We start from the raw sequence: 18,206 nt of genomic DNA on the forward strand, positions 1-18,206 counted from the left end.
AGCCCTTCATCAGGAATACAGCATTATACAGCATCTGCAGTCATTGTTTTTACCTAGAGAGAGAGATGCAGTCTTTCACTGCAGATGGTATTGCATCTCTGAAATTCATGTCTGCTGCCCAGACAGAATAAAAACAGGGGACTTGCAGCTCAAGCTGTTTCTGAAACAGAGCCAACCCAGACTTCTCCATGCAATTACTCAGAAGCCTCCTGAGCAAAGCTGTAAGCGCAAAGACACCAATAATATCCTCTTCATGTCTGAGGGAATATTTGTAAATATTCAAGAATGTATCTGTTGTAACTCGTGGACAGTAAAAAAATCCTGGTCATCCTATGATACCCATTGCCCAGTTTTAAAAATACCACAGTTACTATGCATTTACTGGATTTTGAAAGTTCACTAAAATGGAGAATCAGAAATTTGTTGTATTGGCACAAGTTTGAAATGTAGTTAAACTGGGGATCTTCCAATTGAAAAGTGGATTTCAGCTAATTGTGCTTGTTCAATCATAATAGGCTTTCACCTGATACACTTCCCCACCACACACCGTGTTATTCCTTTGTTCCACTGTTGCTAATAAAATACAGGAACTAATCAGGTTACAGATGAAGTGATGAAATTTGAAACCAGCTATTGGTTCAGCAAAGAAAACAACAAAGTCTGTATCTCCAAGTCATACAGGTTGTGACATTTCCAAGGTTGGTGAGATACTCAAACCCAGACCAACATTACTATCACAGGTACCTGGGCACATGATTCCTTCTCTGGGTGTGATCATTTTATTCCTGCCTAGAATAAAGAGCAACTGTGTGAACTTTGGTACCGGTCCCTGTTGTGAGCAAAGAGGATGGTCAGCCTAAGTTCACTGTTTTTTCTCAATTTTTCTTACAACTGAATAGCTTTTGGAGCTATTTCAGAGCTTTTGGGAAATGTGGAAAGTGTGGGAATTTAGGCGTTAACCAGATTGCTGTGGGTCTGGAATCACAAGAGGATGCACCAGGTCAGGAAGATGGATTTCCTTCCCAAAAGGACATTATGTATTCTTTTATAGGTGAACAATGCTGGCAAAGCTGTCATTTTGGAAGGCTCACCAAGCAAGCTTACATCCAGAACATCAACCTGAGCTACAAATCTTGTCAAAACTTGCTAAGCTGTCATTTGTTGCCCATTCCTTATTGTGCTTCTGTTGAGTGACTTGCTGGGCAATTTCAGAGTGCAGTTTTGAGTCAGCCTGTATTGCTACAACAGTATCTCAGATTAATGAGGGCAGAGCGATAGATGTGATCTATATGGACTTCAGTAAGGCGTTCGACAAGTTTCACCCATGGGAGACTGATTAGCAAGGTTAGATCTCACGGAATACAGGGAGAACTAGCCATTTGGATACAGAACTGGCTCAAAGGTAGAAGACAGAGGGTGGAGGTGGAGGGTTGTTTTTCAGACTGGAGGCCTGTGATCACGTGGAGTGCCACAAGGATCGGTGCTGGGTCCTCTGCTTTTTGTCATTTACATAAATGATTTGGATGGGAGCAAAAGAGGTATAGTTAGTAAGTTTGCAGATGACATCAAAATTGGAGGTGTAGTAGACAGCGAAGAGGGTTACCTCAGATTACAACAGGATTTGGACCAGATGGGCCAATGGGCTGACAAGTGGCAGATGGAGTTTAATTCAGATAAATGCAAGGTGTGGGTGCTGCATTTTGGGAAAGCAAATCTTAGTAGGACTTATACACTTAATGGTAAGGTCCTGGGGAGTGTTGCTGAACAAAGAAACCTTGGAGTGCAGGTTCATAACTCCTTGAAAGTGGAGTCTCAGGTAGATAGGATAGTGAAGAAGAAGACATTTGGTATGCTTTATTTTATTGGTATAGGGTAACTAGACAAAGTCTTTTCCCTGGGGTCGGGGAGTCCAGAACTAGAGGGCATAGATTTAGGGTGAGAGGGGAAAGATATAAAAGAGACCTAAGGGGCAACTTTTTCACACAGAAGGTGGTACATGTATGGAATGAGCTGCCAGAGGAAGTGGTGGAGGCTGGTACAATTGCAACATTTAAGAGGCATTTGGATGGGTATATAAATAGGAAGGGTTTGGAGGAAGATGGGCAGGGTGCTGGCAGGTGGGATTAGATTGGGTTGGGATATCTGGTCGGCATGGATGGGTTGGACCGAAGGGTCTGTTTCCATGCTGTACATCTCTATGACTCTATAACTACAGATGCTGGAAATCTGAAACAAAAACAGAAATTGCTGGAGAAACTCAGCAGGTCTGGCAGGATCTGTGGAGAGAAAACAGAGTTAATGTTTTGGGTTCAGTGACCTTCCTCAGAACCTACAGCCAGACCTGCTATGTATCTCCAGTGATTTCCAATTTTGTATTGTGGATTTGGAGTGACATGTAGGCCAGACCAATATTGCGGGATAGCAGATTTTCTTCCCTAAAAGGCATTATTGAAGTAGGTAGGTTTTTTATGACAATCTGATAATTTAATTATTGAAACTAACTTAATGATCCACCAGCTGCCAAGATGGAATTTAAGTGCATGTCCCCAAAGAAAAAGCTTGGGTCTTTTGATTACAGTGCAATAACATTACCATCGTGCAACCATCCTCCTGGGACAGGTGCAGACCTGTTGCTGTTACTGGTTTGTTTGTGTGCTGTTATAGCTGGTCAATTTAAGAGGGTGGGGATTGGAAATTGTTCTGATCCTTCCAGGCATAAATTCGGTCAAATCCAAGTTTTATTTGTGTTCGTCCTCATTTCTAGTAGTACTGAATAATGCACCTGTGATTTTATTATATCATTCCTATTTATAATAAACATTATCCCCAATTTATCTGCACATGATTTCTCAGAGTAATGAAATATTGAACTTTTGCCAATAACTAGATGATATACCAAGCATTCAAACTTGAGGTAATTTATGATTGTATATCTGCTATCTGCTCTTAGGGTAGGGATTTTGAGTGAAGAATGGTTACTTAAGAGACCATTTGGAGTTAGAGTATATGAATGTCACTATATTGCTGTCAGTGTTTGTGGCTGTGTAGGAAGTTGGAAGTATCTGTCCTCCATTTTGGTGGCTCTACCCTGTAGCTTGAAAATGCAATCCTCCTTAACTGTACAGTATTTGTTTAAGTATGTTGAAACTGCAGATATGCTGCTTTGAAGTACTGAATTAGTGAGATGTATGAATTTGTATGTGTGTGGGAGAATTCACTGAAAAAAGCTGATTTTGGAGATAATGCATTGCTAATGCTTTGAAATGTATATAACAAGCTTGATATTCAATACGATGAATAAAATTATAATCTCTGAGATTTAGTATGACTATGTTTATAGATTACACTGTTTGCATAGGACCACAATGTAATTCCATTGTTTTATAGCTGGATTACAATGTTTGGAGGGATTGTGAACTAGAGATGCGTGTCAAGCAAAAACTGCCTGTTATTTGACCGTTACTGTGTCTGATCATAGAAGTGATAATGTTGTTAATTTCCTTTTTGGTATCTATGGTCCTGGTGTTCAGGTAAATAATGCACAAACTAACACTAATGAAGTGCTTTTGAATTTAAAAAAAGGTAAAGTTGCCAAACAGTCTCACTAAAGAGAGATAACTGATAGTTTAACCTGAGGGTCACCACACCTCAAGTGAGGGAGAAGAAGTCCCACATGATACCTTCAGTGGTGCAGGAATTGAACCCACATTGCTGGCATCACTCCACATCACGAAGCATCTGAGCTAACCAACCCCTTTTATATTTCTGTCGTCTAATGCACTGTTTATATGCATGTACTTTAGTGTATTGTGCAATTTTTAAAAATGAAATATGCAACATATTTAATGCAGTATGTTATTATATCTAGGCAGTATAAAATGTATTTGATGCATGATACAATATTGCGATGGGGTTTGGCAATTGACACAGAAACAGGCAATTCTATCAAAGCCATCCATGTCATTTTTTATGGGCTATCCGTGGCTTCTCTGAGACTGAGTATTTGTCTCCACATGGAGCGGGATATAGACAATATTCAGGTTTGAGTTCAGGAGTGGCAAATAATATCTGTGCTACACAAGTGCCAAGAAATGTCCATCTTCAACAAGAGAGAATCTAACCTTATTTTATTGATATTCAACGGCATTAACATTGAATCCCCAACTATCAATATCCTAGGTTTTGCCATTAACCAGAAACTGAATTGGAATAGCCATGTTAATAATATAGTTACAAGAGGAAGTTATAAGGTTGGGAACTCTGTGGCAAATAATCCACCTCCTGATTCCCCAGAGTTATCCACCATCTACAAGGCATAAGTCAGGAACGTGACGGAATATTCCCCACTTGCTTTGGAGAGTGCAGTTTCAACAACACTCATGAAACTCCATACTAACCCATACAAAGCAGACCTCTTGTTTAGTACCCCTTCCACCCTAAACATTAATGATAAATATTGACTCCATTCATCATGGCAGCAATGTTTGCAGGTTACCCTGCAAGAACTCACTAAGGCTCCTTCAACATCAACTTCCAAATCCATATCAAGGGTAGCTGATGTATGCAAGCACCAAAAAATGCAAGTTCCCCTTCTAGCCATGTATTGTCCTGTCTTGGAAATATATCACCATTTTTTTGCTTTGTGGATGAGTCAATATCATAGAATCCCTACAGTGTGGAAACAGGCCCTTTGGCCCAACAAGTCCGTACCAACCTCTGAAGAGAACCCACCCAGACCCATTCTCCTACCCTATTACTCTACATTTACCACTGACTATTGCATCTCACTTACACATCCGTGAACACTATGGGCAATTTAGCTTGGCCAATTCACCAAACGTGCACATCTTTGGACAGTGGGAGGAAACTGGAAGACCTGGAGGAAACCCAGGCAGACACTGGGAGAGTGTGCAAACTCCACACAGAAAGTCGCCTGAGGCTGGAATTGAATCGGGTCCCTGGCACTGAGAGGCAGCAGTGCTAACCCAATATGCTGGAACTTCCTTCCTAACAGCACCATGGATGTTCCTACACCATATGGACTGCAACAATTCAAACAAATCACCAGCACCTCCCAGAAGGAGAACTTCGGAGGGGCAATAAATATTGGGCTGGCTAACAACATCCCTTAATCTTTCCTAATTCACATTCAACACTGCATAGTTTCTCCCTGCTGTGGTTATCTAGTTACTACTCCCTTCACCACTCTGCGTGGTGAGTTTCATATTCTCAGCACTCTTAATGAAAAAAAGTTTCAATATATTTTGGTGCAGTGTATAATGTATGCAATATAATTAAAAATGCTAATGTATTGTACATTTTATTTAATGCAACATGCAATATATTTAGCACAGTGTGCAATGTTAAGTAATGTTATATATCTCAATCCTAAGGAGCCAGCTCCAGGTAAAGTTTCTCACATTCTGACTGCAGCAAATCGGACTGTTCCAATGTCGGCGTCGTATGTGGACGGGGGGGGGGGGAATTAAACAACATTTATTCTTATTTTCTTCCAAAAGGGTCGACCTACGAATGCGGTAAACGACAACTAACTAAAAAAAATCATGAATAATTGTCACATAATTATATTAGTTATAAAGCAGTTGCTCTATAAAGAAGGAAATATTCTCCACAAGGTTCCCCCCCCCCACCTCCTGAGCGTGGTGGGTGGTCTATTCCGTTGCTAAGTCTGCTCTCAGACTGAAGGAATCGATCGCCGACAGTGGAGTGGAGGGAGGGCCTCGGGGGAGGAGGGAGGATTTGCGCTGCTCGGACACATTTCACACACAGACCAACATACAAATCATATATTGTAACCATCTCTCTTGTTTCTGCTTTCCCCTCCCTGCTGTTGCTGTCCCTCCTCCCGCAGGTACAAGGCTCGGTGGAAGGTATGCTGGAGAAGCTGGAGCTAGAGGATGAAGGTGAGATTCCTCCTCCCCCCAACAGGCAACCGCCAGCCTGGCCCAGGGGCAAGTGGGATCAGTTCACAGGGCAGCTTGGACACTTGGCGTTGGATCTGAGTATTCGCCCCGCAGATCAGAGTTATTTAAAGCTTCTCCTCTCACTCTCTTTTGTTCTTTTTCATTTTCCTCTTTTAATTCTTCCCATCTCCATTCCTATCTCTATCCTCCAATCACTATACTCACCCTCACTTCCCCTCCTTCAAAACATTCTCCCTCAAACACACTCTTTCCCCCCTCCCTCAACACACTTTTTTTTCCCCCCCTCCCTCAACACACTCTTTCCCTCCTCCCTTGTTGTCCATGTACACAGATCTCTAAAAGTTGCCACCCAGGTAAATAGTGCGGTGAAGAAGGCATATGGCGTACTGGCTTTTATTGGTAGAGGAATTGAGTTCGCTTTAAATTAAGGGGGAGTTGGTATAGGACAGATGTTAGGGGTAGGTTCTTTACTCAGCGTGTCGTGAGTTCATGGAATGCCCTGCCAGTAGCAGTGGTGGACTCTCCCTCTTTATGGGCATTTAAACGGGCATTGGATAGGCATATGGAGGAGAATGGGCTAGTGTAGGTTAGGTGGGCTTGGATCGGCGCAACATCGAGGGCCAAAGGGCCTGTACTGCGCTGTATTTTTCTATGTTCTATATCTGTTATAAACATCGTTGGCTCAAACTCCAAATATCTGTTACTTCAGCAATATGCATGTGTGAACATGGCTGACCGATATTTGGTATAAAAAGTGTGTTGGCATCCTGGGAGAGTGATTTACTACGAATTTGTGACCTTTAGTCCTGATCATGCTTCATGTGTTTCTTCATCTCTTCTTCCTGTCCCTTTCCCAATCCTATTAATATCGATCAATATGTCCCCTATCCATTCACGTATGTAAACACCATTTGCAGAATGTGACTCTTGGAGTACTCTTTTAATGCAGTCTGAGGTATAATTTCCCAAATTCCTTGAGGTTTCTAGTTAGTGTACAGATCTGTAGAAATATGCTTGCTGAACATCAAAAGGGTTCATCTGTTTCGTTCATCTGTTTGACTTTGTCTTGCAATGTCCTGATGGCCACTACTGTATCCTGTTGTTAGCCCTGTTGCGATGTTTGAGTAAGAACTGTGAATTTTAATTGGAAGGAAGGGATGTGATTATGTAAAGTCTAACAAATAATGGGTAAGAAGGCTAATTGTGTAGTTTGCTCAGACGGGGCCTTTTACATTTTCCTCTGAAGTTGTGAAATGAAAGCAAATGATTAAGCAGTAAGGTATTAGATGAAACTGCTGCTTTTATAAGGCTGTATGTTTAAAAGAATGGAAAATTAAGAAATAACACAACGCAGACTTTGCAAAATGCTAAGGCAATCATTAGCTCTGAGTCAATCCCCAGAGGTGGGCATTGCAGGCAAACATTTATTAAAAAGTGCTATGTCATTCCAAAGCACGACACCTATTTTGTTGTGTGAAGGTCGGGTTAGTGCCAAACCTATTCTCTGTGATTTTAAAAAACATGTTTTTGAAACTAAAATTGGTTATGTTTGATTCGAAATTATAAGGCCGAAAATGGTTAGGCAAGGTTAACTTAACATAAAGGTTAGCTTTTGAATAGGGATTAATTTCATTTCTTCATTGGAAATGTGGTTTTGTGTGTGTGTGTGAAGTGAATTTAATTTAGGATTAAATAACAAAAGTCAACTTCAAGCAGATGCTATATACGGCGTTTTAAGATTTATATTTTCATCCTGTGCATTCACAAGTGTTTTCTGACATTTAATGTGCCATTTATTCTGTCTTCAAATTCACTTTTATCACTGTTCCATCTTGAGAAACCTTCAGCTGGAATGCCAGTACATTTTGTTCTGGAATTCTGTGGGCACAATGGATTAAAAATGGTGTCTGGTTTAAAAATGTTTACATGAATAAATGAAAATGAATAAATTGTTCATTCAGCAGTATCGATCCAAGTTGGGGGGAAGATATGAAAGGAAATGCCTGACTGTAACTGAAGGACAGTGATTGATTTCAAAAATGTGCTTTTCTCAGGAGATGAGATGGTAGTGAGACACTCTGTCAATCAATTATATTATCCACTTGCTCCCCATTTCTGAATGCTGCATTAAGTGTAATCAATATTTCTGTGCTCGAGGACCAAATATGAAGTGACTTGGTTTATTTGGATCCTGTGCTTAGAATCGACAGAGGAGCTTAGCACGAAGTAGCCACATCAGATTGAAAGAATTACCCAAAGAGATTAGTATGTTATGGAAATGTAATCGAGTAATTTACTTTTTGTTCAGCCGATGCTCCCCTGAATTCATCGAAAGTAAAGCTTCAGAGGTCTTCTCTGGCAGAAATTGATCAAATTTGTGATTTCTCAACAGCAGGTTTATTATCTCCTCTTCCTAAAATGTTGCACAAAGTCAGAAGTCACAGGACACCAGGTTTATTTGAAATCTCATAAGCTTTCGGAATTGAGCCCCTTTGTCAGGTGCACTGCACTATAACCTGATGTTGTGTGACTTCTGACTTTGTCCCCCGGTCCAGCGTAAAGTAGTTGTATTTAAATATGTGACTGCTGTTTCACCATTGAATCTCCTGACGATGCTGACTCGTGCTAGATTAAGGTTTCATAGATACTTGACTGCTATCTGATGTTTCATCCAAGTGGTCCAGTCATTATGTGCTGTTAGTGCAATCCATCATTCCTTTTATTGAGGCACACCTCAGAATTCTGCTTGACCTCATTAGCTGTAATCTGGCTCTAAGGTAACCTACTACTAAGATTTTATGCAACTGGGGCTATGAGTGCTCACCACAGTAGGCTTCAGGGGCTATGTTATATCCACAACTTTTGGACTCCATCCACATGTGGTTTACATAATGTGGTCTCCAGTAGGTTTACATAATGATCCCTTTTATTATTTTTTGATTTCCAAACCTTGAAACCATCTCCAGAAAAGATATTTGCTTTTAAGTGATTTTGAACAAAAATCCACTCAAATTCAGTTGTGGAAAAGTAGCAGTTAATGTAATTTATAAAAGAAAACTTTCCCTCATTGTTCCCCACATTGAGATCAATTATTGTCATGTTTTTTTGTGAAGAATAACCATCTTACCCCAGATTTAGAATTACATGGGGATTTTTCTCATTTTTAACATGAGTCACACCTGACTCATCACTTTATTTACAAAAATAGACTGACATGACAAAAATAAAGTAACATAGAATTACATTGAGAACAAACCCCAATGTGTAGTGTTCATCGCACAGATGAGCAGTTGCATTAATTTTGGATTCTTCGTCTGGCCCTATATTTCCTGTTCCTCTTCTCTTTAACCACTGTATATGTGTTGGGGTCATCTCTGCTTTGATCATTTTAGGTGCCTCTTTGTAAACATGTTTCTCCTGTTCACTCTCATAAATCTGTTACGTTGATGTCATATCAAAGTCTAATTGTTTTGGATCTTTCAAACACCAGAAAGTCTGTTTTTAATATCCATCCCCACCTAAACTCTCATATCTCAATTAAGTGACGACTCAAATTCCTTTCCATTCTAATCAAAGCAAGTTTTTCTGTGTTTGAGGTTCCTCATGTCAGTTAGCATTCTGAAAACCCCAAATTGCCTCCACTGTTCTAGCACTGGTCTGTATACATTTGCTCTGATTTAGATACACAGACAGTGAATAGAAATGGCTTCAGAACAGAACTAGTGGAATCTCTAGTCTCCTGTTTACTCTGAGGAGCTGACATTTCATGTTCTGGTCATTCTCCTCCATTCTAATCATCTTTAATCCAATTTGCTACCTTGCCTTTAATTTCAAATCTGTTGAATTAATTCAGTCTTCTGTGTGATGTGCTGTCAGGGAGTTTTAGACAACTCACTGCATTTCCCAAAAGTGCCAATCATTTTAAAGACTATCCACTCATAATATCATGTCAATAAACCTTTGTGATATACAGAAAAAAAGTGACAATGTTTTGGAGTCTTTTCTGAAACCATGAGCATCTCTGACTTTCGCAACCTGAGTATGTACCACATCACTTCACTGTTCCAAGGAAAAAATGTGATAGACAAATTATGCACAGCATGAGCTCACAAACCACAATGATGCTGACAATCAGGTCACCTGTTCCATGTTGACTGAGAGAGCAATGTTTTTTTAAAAATGTGTTGCATTCCTATGGAGCCTTTCACAATTCCAAGATGACTCAAAGCACTTTACAGCCAGTAGTGTAGTCACTGCTGTAATGTGAAACACCAGTTAATCTTTGTGCAGCAATGTAACAATCCATGAGAGAACCTGTTTTTTGTGGTTGACAAATAGTTTATTTGGTTGAGGGATGAGGCGTTGCAGAAAAATCCTCTGCTCCTCTTCACAGTGGTACCATGGGATCTGTATCCACCTGAGAAGGCAGGAGGTGCCTCCGTTTAACATCTTGGCTGAAAGATCGTGTGCAATACCATAATGAAAAGTAGACCCCCTCCTGACATCTAATCGACAGTATTCTGCTTTGTCATCCATCATATCTGCTTTGTGGTTGTGGAAGTCAGGAGGTTACTATGTCTAAAAATGCTTTGTGCACGCAAAGGAGAGCAGCTGTTAAACTCTGTGACCTTGACTGAGTTAGAAGGGAAACCTGAGCAGTCTGTTACTATTGATGTCGATACTGTGACCTGTCCTGGGATGGATCTTCCTCCACATCTCTCACTCCACTCTGTCCTTGAGTCAAGTGTCTCCTGATACGCATTGGGAGGGTTGGAGTGAGATATTGGTACCTGTTGGCTTTTTGGAGTAAGTTCTGTCTTTTTAGTTCAGTCTGCTCAGACATAGATTGCTGCAACATCTTCACGTATCTCTGCAGTGGGTAGGGAAAGCATTTGTTTTGAACCAATTGTATTTTGCAACAAGGATAGTCTAGGTTATTGGTGATGTGGGTTGATGGTTATTTTTGTTCATAATTCAGCCTGTCATGCTGTTCAGATGCTGAAGGAATGTCCTTTCCACACTGTAACCTCTCTTTCTCTTTCTTTAACAGCTGAAGAATCTGACAGTGATATTTATATGAGGTTTATGAAATCCCACAAGTGCTATGACATCGTCCCCACCAGCTCAAAGCTTGTTGTATTTGACACTTCATTGCAAGTAAGATTCTGTGTTTATTTAAGTCTTATGTCTCATTGTGAGGATCTGGGCAGCTATAAATCATGTTCATTATGTTATTATTGTTGATTATGTTTTGAAGTGTTTCCTGATGTGTCACCTGGAGCTGGTACAGTAACAATCCTAAGTACACAGAGGCTTGGGTTGTAGTTTATATCTGCAATTTGCTGTTTGGTGGTTTTCCTGGGTGGTGATTAAGCAAGCTGTCAAAGGAGAGTGCTTAACAACAACAACAACAACAACAGAGGGTCATGGTGGAGGGATCTTTTTCAGACTGGAGGCCTATGACCAGTGGAGTGACACAAGGATCAGTGCTGGATCCACTGCTTTTCGTCATTTATATAAATGATTTGGATGTGAGCATAAGAGGTACAGTTATTAAGTTTGCAGATTACACCAAAATTGGAGGTGTAGTGGACAGTGAAGAAGGTTACCTCCGATTACAACAGGATCTTGATCAGATGGGCCAATTTAGATAAATGTGAGGTGCTGCATTTTGGGAAAGCAAATCTTAGCTGGACATATACACTTAATGGTAAGGTCCTAGGGAGTGTTGCTGACCAAAGAGACTTTGGAGTGCAAGTTCATTGTTTCTTGAAAGTGGAGTCACAGGTAGATAGGATAGTGAAGGCAGCGTTTGATATGCTTTCCTTTATTGGTCAGAGTATTGAGTACAGGAGTTGGGACGTCATGTTGCAGCTGTAGAAGACATTGGTTAGGCTACTTTCGGAATATTCTCATCTTCCTATTGGAAGGATGTTGTGAAAGTGTTCAGAAAAGATTTACAAGGATGTTGCCAGGGTTGGAGGATTTAAGTTTTCGGGAGAGGTTGAATAGGCTAGGGCTGTTTTCCTGGAGTGTCAGAGGCTGTGGGATGACCTTATAGAGGTATATAAATCATGAGGGGCATGGATAGGATAAATAGAAAAAGTCTCTTCCCTGGACTGGGGAGTCCAGAACTAGAGGGCATAGGTTTATGGTGAGAGGGAAAATATATAAAAGAGACCTAAGCAGCAACCTTTTCACACAGATGGTGGTACGTGTATGGAATGAGCTGCCAGAGGTGGAGGCTAGTACGATTGCAACATTTAAAAGGATGGGTATATGAATAGGAAAGGTGTGGAGAGATATGGGCTGGGTGCTGGCAGGTGGAACTAGATTGGGTTGGGATATCTGGTCAGCATGGATGAATTGGACCAAAGAGTGTGTTTCTGTGCTGTACGTCTGTATGACTGTATAACTGGCATTTATATAGTACTCTTAAAATAGTGAAACTTCGCAAGGCACCTCACAGAAGTGTTGTCAGAAAAGATTTGATGGACACATTTGGGAGTCAATGGCCTAATGGTATTATCGCTGGACTGTTAATCCAGAGGGCCAGATAATGTTCTGGGGACTCGGATTCAAATCCCGCCACGGCGGATGGTGAAATTTGAATTCAATAAAAATAGAAAAAAATTTGGAATTAAGAATCTAATGATGACCATGAATCCCATTGTCGATTGTTTGAACAACCTATCTGGTTCATTAATGACATTTAGTGAAGGAAACTGCCATCCTTCCCTTACCTGATCTGGCCTACATGTGACTCCAAGCCCACATCAGTGTGGTGATTCTTGACTGCCTTCTGGGCAATTAGGGATGAGCAATAAATGCTGCTTAGCCAGCAACACCCTCATCTCGTGAATGAACAAAGAATATTTTAGGACAGGCAATTTAAGAGCTTGTCAACAGAGGTAGCACTAAAGGAGTATCTTAATGGAGTAGAGAGGGATGAAGTAGTTTAGGGAGGCCATGCCAGAGCTTTTGAAAGTGAGCAGTATGGGCATCAGTGGTGGAACAGTGAAAAACAGATGTACAAGAGGCCGGAACTCAAGAAGTGCAAAGATCAGGCCTTCAGATTAGAGAAACTTGGGACTTTGCTAACACCAGACAGAGGGAGAATGAAGAGAAACTTCTCTTTGGAAAAAGAACTTAAAATGGCAGTAAACTAACATGCAACATTGACCAAGTTACCATATTTTTAAGTGTGGTTTGCCAAGCTGTGGGTTGGTGGGATTTTTTTCCTTCATACTGAGATTGGCAGCTTCTGGTCCGTTGTGTCCCTTATAAAGGATTGGTTTGCAAAATTGTTAATGAAGTATGATGGACCACAGTACATTTCAGCAAGAAATGCTTCATCCTTTAGAAGAGTTTTGGTTGATGTTCTGGTTGTACTGGATGTTTCTCTGAAATCTGAATGGACAGGTCAGATGGAAAAACCTGAATTTACAAAAGAACATCGGAATAAGAGAAGGCCAGTATTGAAGAAAATTTCTGAGTAGTGTGGCATTTCTTTATTAAATTTTTCATGGGACATGGGCATGTCAGGCACTGGCAGCATTTATTGCCCATCCCTAATTGCCCAGAAGGCAGTTAAGAGTCAGCCACATTACTGTGGGTCTGGAGTTACATATACCAGACTAGGTAAGGATGTCCCTAAAGGACGTTAGCAAACCAGATGCATAATGACCAACAATCGACAATGGTTTCACAGTCATCATCAAACTCTTAGTTCCAAATTTTTATTGAAATCAAATTACAAGATCTGCCATGGTGGGATTTGAGCCCAGGTCCCCCGAATATCATCCGGGTCTCTGAGCTAACAGACCGGCATCAATACCATTAGGCCATTGCCTCCTGCTCAGGTCCAGATATACAGTTCCACTCTCCACCTTTTGACCCCCAGTGTGATACATTACCAAGTAATCTAAGCCAATAGCTGAGGTATTAATGTTTTCTAGTAAGGATGTTACTAACTTGCTGTTGAATTATTGAACAATACAAAAAAAAGTTTGAAATCAGTGTGGCAGAGGAACTAAGCACAGTAGTGTAAGGGAGTGAATGTAGATTTCCCCTGAAAAGAAGTACCATGTATTCATGCGTTAAGAGAAGGAGCAAAGAAATCTGGGATACTGACTTTCCTTATGAAAGAATCAAAGGACACTGGTAGATTAAAAGTGTCGAGACTGAAAATACTATTCAGTTGACAAACTGGCCACAAGTAACTGTAACATCCAAGATAAAATAATGGAAACTATCCCAAAGGACTGGGCTGGAGAATGCAACTAGGTAACAATACTGACAAACCACCTTGAAATTGGTACAAATAAAGTGAATAGTTACATTCCCATCATTAACTGATTTGAAAAGCCAGTAAAGGTTTTGACAAATAAACCAGGAAACACTGGAGTATCTGTGAAGAGAGAATCCAGTATTCAGAACGTCTTTGGAAGAGAGATTAGGTTTATTTTGCTTTCTCCTCTAGATTTTGGAAAGTCCATAGAGGGGAGCAGTTATTGTGAATTGAATAGCTTGGATGGTGAATTGGAGAATTTGATGCTTTGCAGTCAAAAAAGCAACAGTCAAAAAGGTAGGAGAGACTGAGACCCAATGGCTTAGAGTATTCATTGCCACAGAAGGCTGTGGAGGCCAGGTTATTGAGTATATTTAAGACTGAGATAGATAGGTTCTCGAGTATCAAGGGGATACTCGGTTATGGGGAGAAAACATGAGAATGGATTTGAGAAACTTATCAGCCATGATTGAATGGTGGAGCAGCCTCGATGGGCTAAATGGTCTAATTTCTGTTCTTGTGTCTTATGGTCGTATGGGATCCTCAATGAGGTGTGATGAATAATATAAATAAAGAAACATAAAAATTAAGTTGAATTCATCATGCTTTTCTCTTCACTTCTTTCCTTAATCTTTGTCTTTCCCATATCACTTCCCCTTCCCCTACTTGGAATGCGTTCAAGACCGTGATAGATCTATGATACCTCAGGAGAGTGGGGTTTGAAACCCAAGATTAGCTATGGTATCTTGAATGGTAGAGCAAACTCAACAAGCCATAAGGTTTGTTCCTACTCCTATGTCTTATGTTTGAGTCTACCCATATCCAAAGCTAATCCTTGAATTTGCTATCTCATTTGGCCGCTCTACTTCCATCATGTTAGTCACAGATAAGGCTATCTTTGACCACTTGCATGTCTCTCACTCCACCCAATTCCTCTTGTCCCTCCCAACTCTGCTTCTTTGTGTCTACTTTTGGAAATTGCATTCTCCTAAATCACTTCGAACTTCATTTTCAAATCCACGACTAACTCTGGCCCTCCATTTACCATGACATTTCTGAAGTTTTGATCTGCTCAATTGCGCACACATCTTCACATTTGCCTTGGACCTCATTAAAAACTTTGCTCGCTCACTCTCACACACCCATCTGATATGGCCCTCCTCTCTATCCTTTAAGTTCAAAGAATGTACCTTTATTTAAATTGTTTGAAAATTAATTCCGTTATTGGTCAGTGCACTGAGTGTAGGAGTTGGGAGGCCATGTTGCAGTTGTACACAACATTGGTGAGGCCGCTTTTGGAATACTGCATTCAATTCTGGTCTCCTTGATGTAAGAAAGATGTTGAACTTGAAAGTGTTCAGTAAAGAGTTGCAAGAATATTGCAAGATTTCAGGATGTGAGCTATAGGGAGAGGTTGAATAGGCTGGAAATGTTTTTCCTGGAATGTCGGAGGCTGAGGGATGACCATTTTGAAGTTTATAAAATCATGAGGGGCATTGATTGGGTGAATAGCCAAGATCTTTTCGCCAGGCTTAGGGAGTCCAGAACTAGAGGGCATTGGTTTAAGGTGAAAGGAAAAAGATTTAAAAGGAACATAAAGGACAACATGTTCATGCGTAGGGTGGTGAATGTGTGGAATGAGCTGTCAGAGGAAGTGGTGGAGGTTGGTACAATTACAACATTTAAAAGACATTTGGACAGGTATATGGATGGGAAAGGTTTAGAAGGATATAGGCTAAATGCTGTCAAATGGGACTAGATTAAGATATCTGGTTAGCATGGATGAGTTGGACCGAAGGGTCTATTTCCAGGCTGTACAACTGATTCTGACTCTATAACTGCATTTTTCTCTCTCGTTAACTTTAGGTACAGTGCAGCCTACCTGGATTAATTTTGGTGAACTATATAGAAGGGAGTCAAGTTCAGCCAGATTGGCTGCTTGCTTTGCCTCTCTCAAGGTTTTAACAGGCTCTTTGATTCTTCAGGTGAAAAAGGCCTTCTTTGCTTTGGTGGCAAATGGTGTCCGAGCAGCCCCACTTTGGGAAAGTAAGAAACAGAGTTTTGTAGGTAAGTCGATACATCTATTGAGTTGCAGTTCATTACAAATTGTTGGAGACTCGCAATAAAGTGATGCAGCATAGCAATTAAATCAAGGGAAGCTTCTGTACCCTGTAGAGTATTGAGGCATGTAGAGTGGAAAGCCAGTGATTAATCTGACTGATAGGGTATTAAGAATCTGTAATAGATTATAAGCATAGCTAGAGGGACAAGGAACATTAAATACTTTTGAGAAGCAATTAGGCAGGTTCTTGCAAAGAAGTAAGGTTAAGGGTTGCAGAGTGATAGTGTAATTTGAAGCACGATGTGGTAAGTGCAGTTTGCTTGAGGAGCAGGTGACTTTGGGCCTACAGTTTCCCAAAAAGCTTCACTGCGAGAGTTTTCTCATGGTTTGTGTGTTTTTACTGATTGATAGAGATTGTTTGCTGTTATTAGGCAACAACTCCCATTATTATTGTATCATGTGATGACGAATGAGATGAATTGTGCTTTTTCTGTGCGTAGCGATTCCTGTTTTATAAGATTTTCTAATCTCTCACCTCTGAAGCAGGTGGACCTCCTGGTTCAGAGATAGGGATCCCTATGAGTAGAAATACACACCAAGGGAGCATTGTGTTTGATGGCTTCAGCATCTTCTGCCTTAAACTTCTGCTATTGAACAGCCAACAATGGCTTCTTTCATTAATTCACTATACAAATGTTGTACAGTTTACTTCAGAATGCCAATTAAACAGGTTAGAATTTGCTATTTTTGGTATTAAAGTGATTGAAATATCCTTATAGCATCAGGTTTTTTTTTGTCTTCCACATCAATGTTAGGTTTGATGAATTGCTTATTTGAGAGATGCTCTCAATTTTCCTATCCGAGTTTCATGACATGACGTTGTGACATCATGTCTGTGATTCCTGTGTTAAAATACAACCATGTGAATGATGGAGTTAAGTTGCAGATTAGTCATGATATAATGAAATCGTAGACTAGCCTGGAAGGGCTGAATGGACTACGCTATTCGTGTGAATTCTTTAACATTCTCATTTAGCTCCATCCTTCTGTTTGGTTGCATTGATAACCAAGTTGAGAGGACTTAATGAGCCTAGTGGAGTGAGGGGACATGATAGTTGTAGTGCCCGAGTTAATGCTTTGACTTTATTGGTTTAGCTTCACTTGCACAGTCCATCTTGCCAGCTCCACCAACGTGGTTCCTTTGGTAATTATCTCACACTGTTTTGAAAATTTTTTCAGTATGAAAAGAAAGGCAAATTTAAAAGATGTTAGTTAGTGGAATCTTTTAGTTTAAAAAGAATTGACCTACTAAATGAAAGTGGTATTTGAACAAAGTAGTGGATGGTGTATGAAAAAGTCTAAGTTCTGCTTTTAATGTGAATATGTGGTGTTTCTGTAAAACACTAAAATGTCTACTATAGGACCCACACTTATTGGTATTTTGTAGATTATCTATCATTTCTGAATAACAGCATATCGACTTGAACATAAAAACTGAATAGTATTTATTGGCAATTGTACTGACAGGAGCTAATGGTTTTGTTGGTTTTCCATCCTCTATGGAATTAAGTTTTAGAGGTTCCATATCATAATTGGAGAGAAACTTATTAATACTTAGAGCAGAATAACTTATCAGGTTATTAGGGGTATCTACTGTACATGCTGCAAAACTGTTCTAGAACATAGAACATAGAAAAATACAGCGCAGTACAGGCCCTTCGGCCCTCGATGTTGCACCGATCCAAGCCCACCTAACCTACACTAGCCCACTAACCTCCATATGCCTATCCAATGCCCGCTTAAATGCCCATAATGAGGGAGAGTCCACCACTGCTACTGGCAGGGCATTCCATGAACTCACGACACGCTGAGTAAAGAACCTACCCCTAACATCTGCCCTATACCTACC

The 18,206-nt window shown here is 40.4% G+C and overlaps 1 protein-coding gene across 6 annotated transcripts in view; it reads left to right on the top strand.

Moving 5' to 3' along the window:
* The window catches only part of LOC122550126 (5'-AMP-activated protein kinase subunit gamma-2-like), a 461,224-nt gene that overhangs the window by 387,190 nt on the left and 55,828 nt on the right, over nucleotides 1-18,206 (top strand). For all 6 annotated transcript variants that reach the window (XM_043690750.1, XM_043690749.1, XM_043690748.1 and 3 more), the window contains 3 exons: nucleotides 5,873-5,924; nucleotides 10,996-11,102; nucleotides 16,221-16,302. In XM_043690750.1, the coding sequence (XP_043546685.1) occupies nucleotides 5,873-5,924; nucleotides 10,996-11,102; nucleotides 16,221-16,302 (241 nt within the window). The remainder of the gene's footprint in view (nucleotides 1-5,872; nucleotides 5,925-10,995; nucleotides 11,103-16,220; nucleotides 16,303-18,206) is intronic.

Source organism: Chiloscyllium plagiosum, chromosome 5, assembly GCF_004010195.1.
Source record: "Chiloscyllium plagiosum isolate BGI_BamShark_2017 chromosome 5, ASM401019v2, whole genome shotgun sequence".
In the NCBI taxonomy this organism is placed as follows: domain Eukaryota; kingdom Metazoa; phylum Chordata; class Chondrichthyes; order Orectolobiformes; family Hemiscylliidae; genus Chiloscyllium; species Chiloscyllium plagiosum.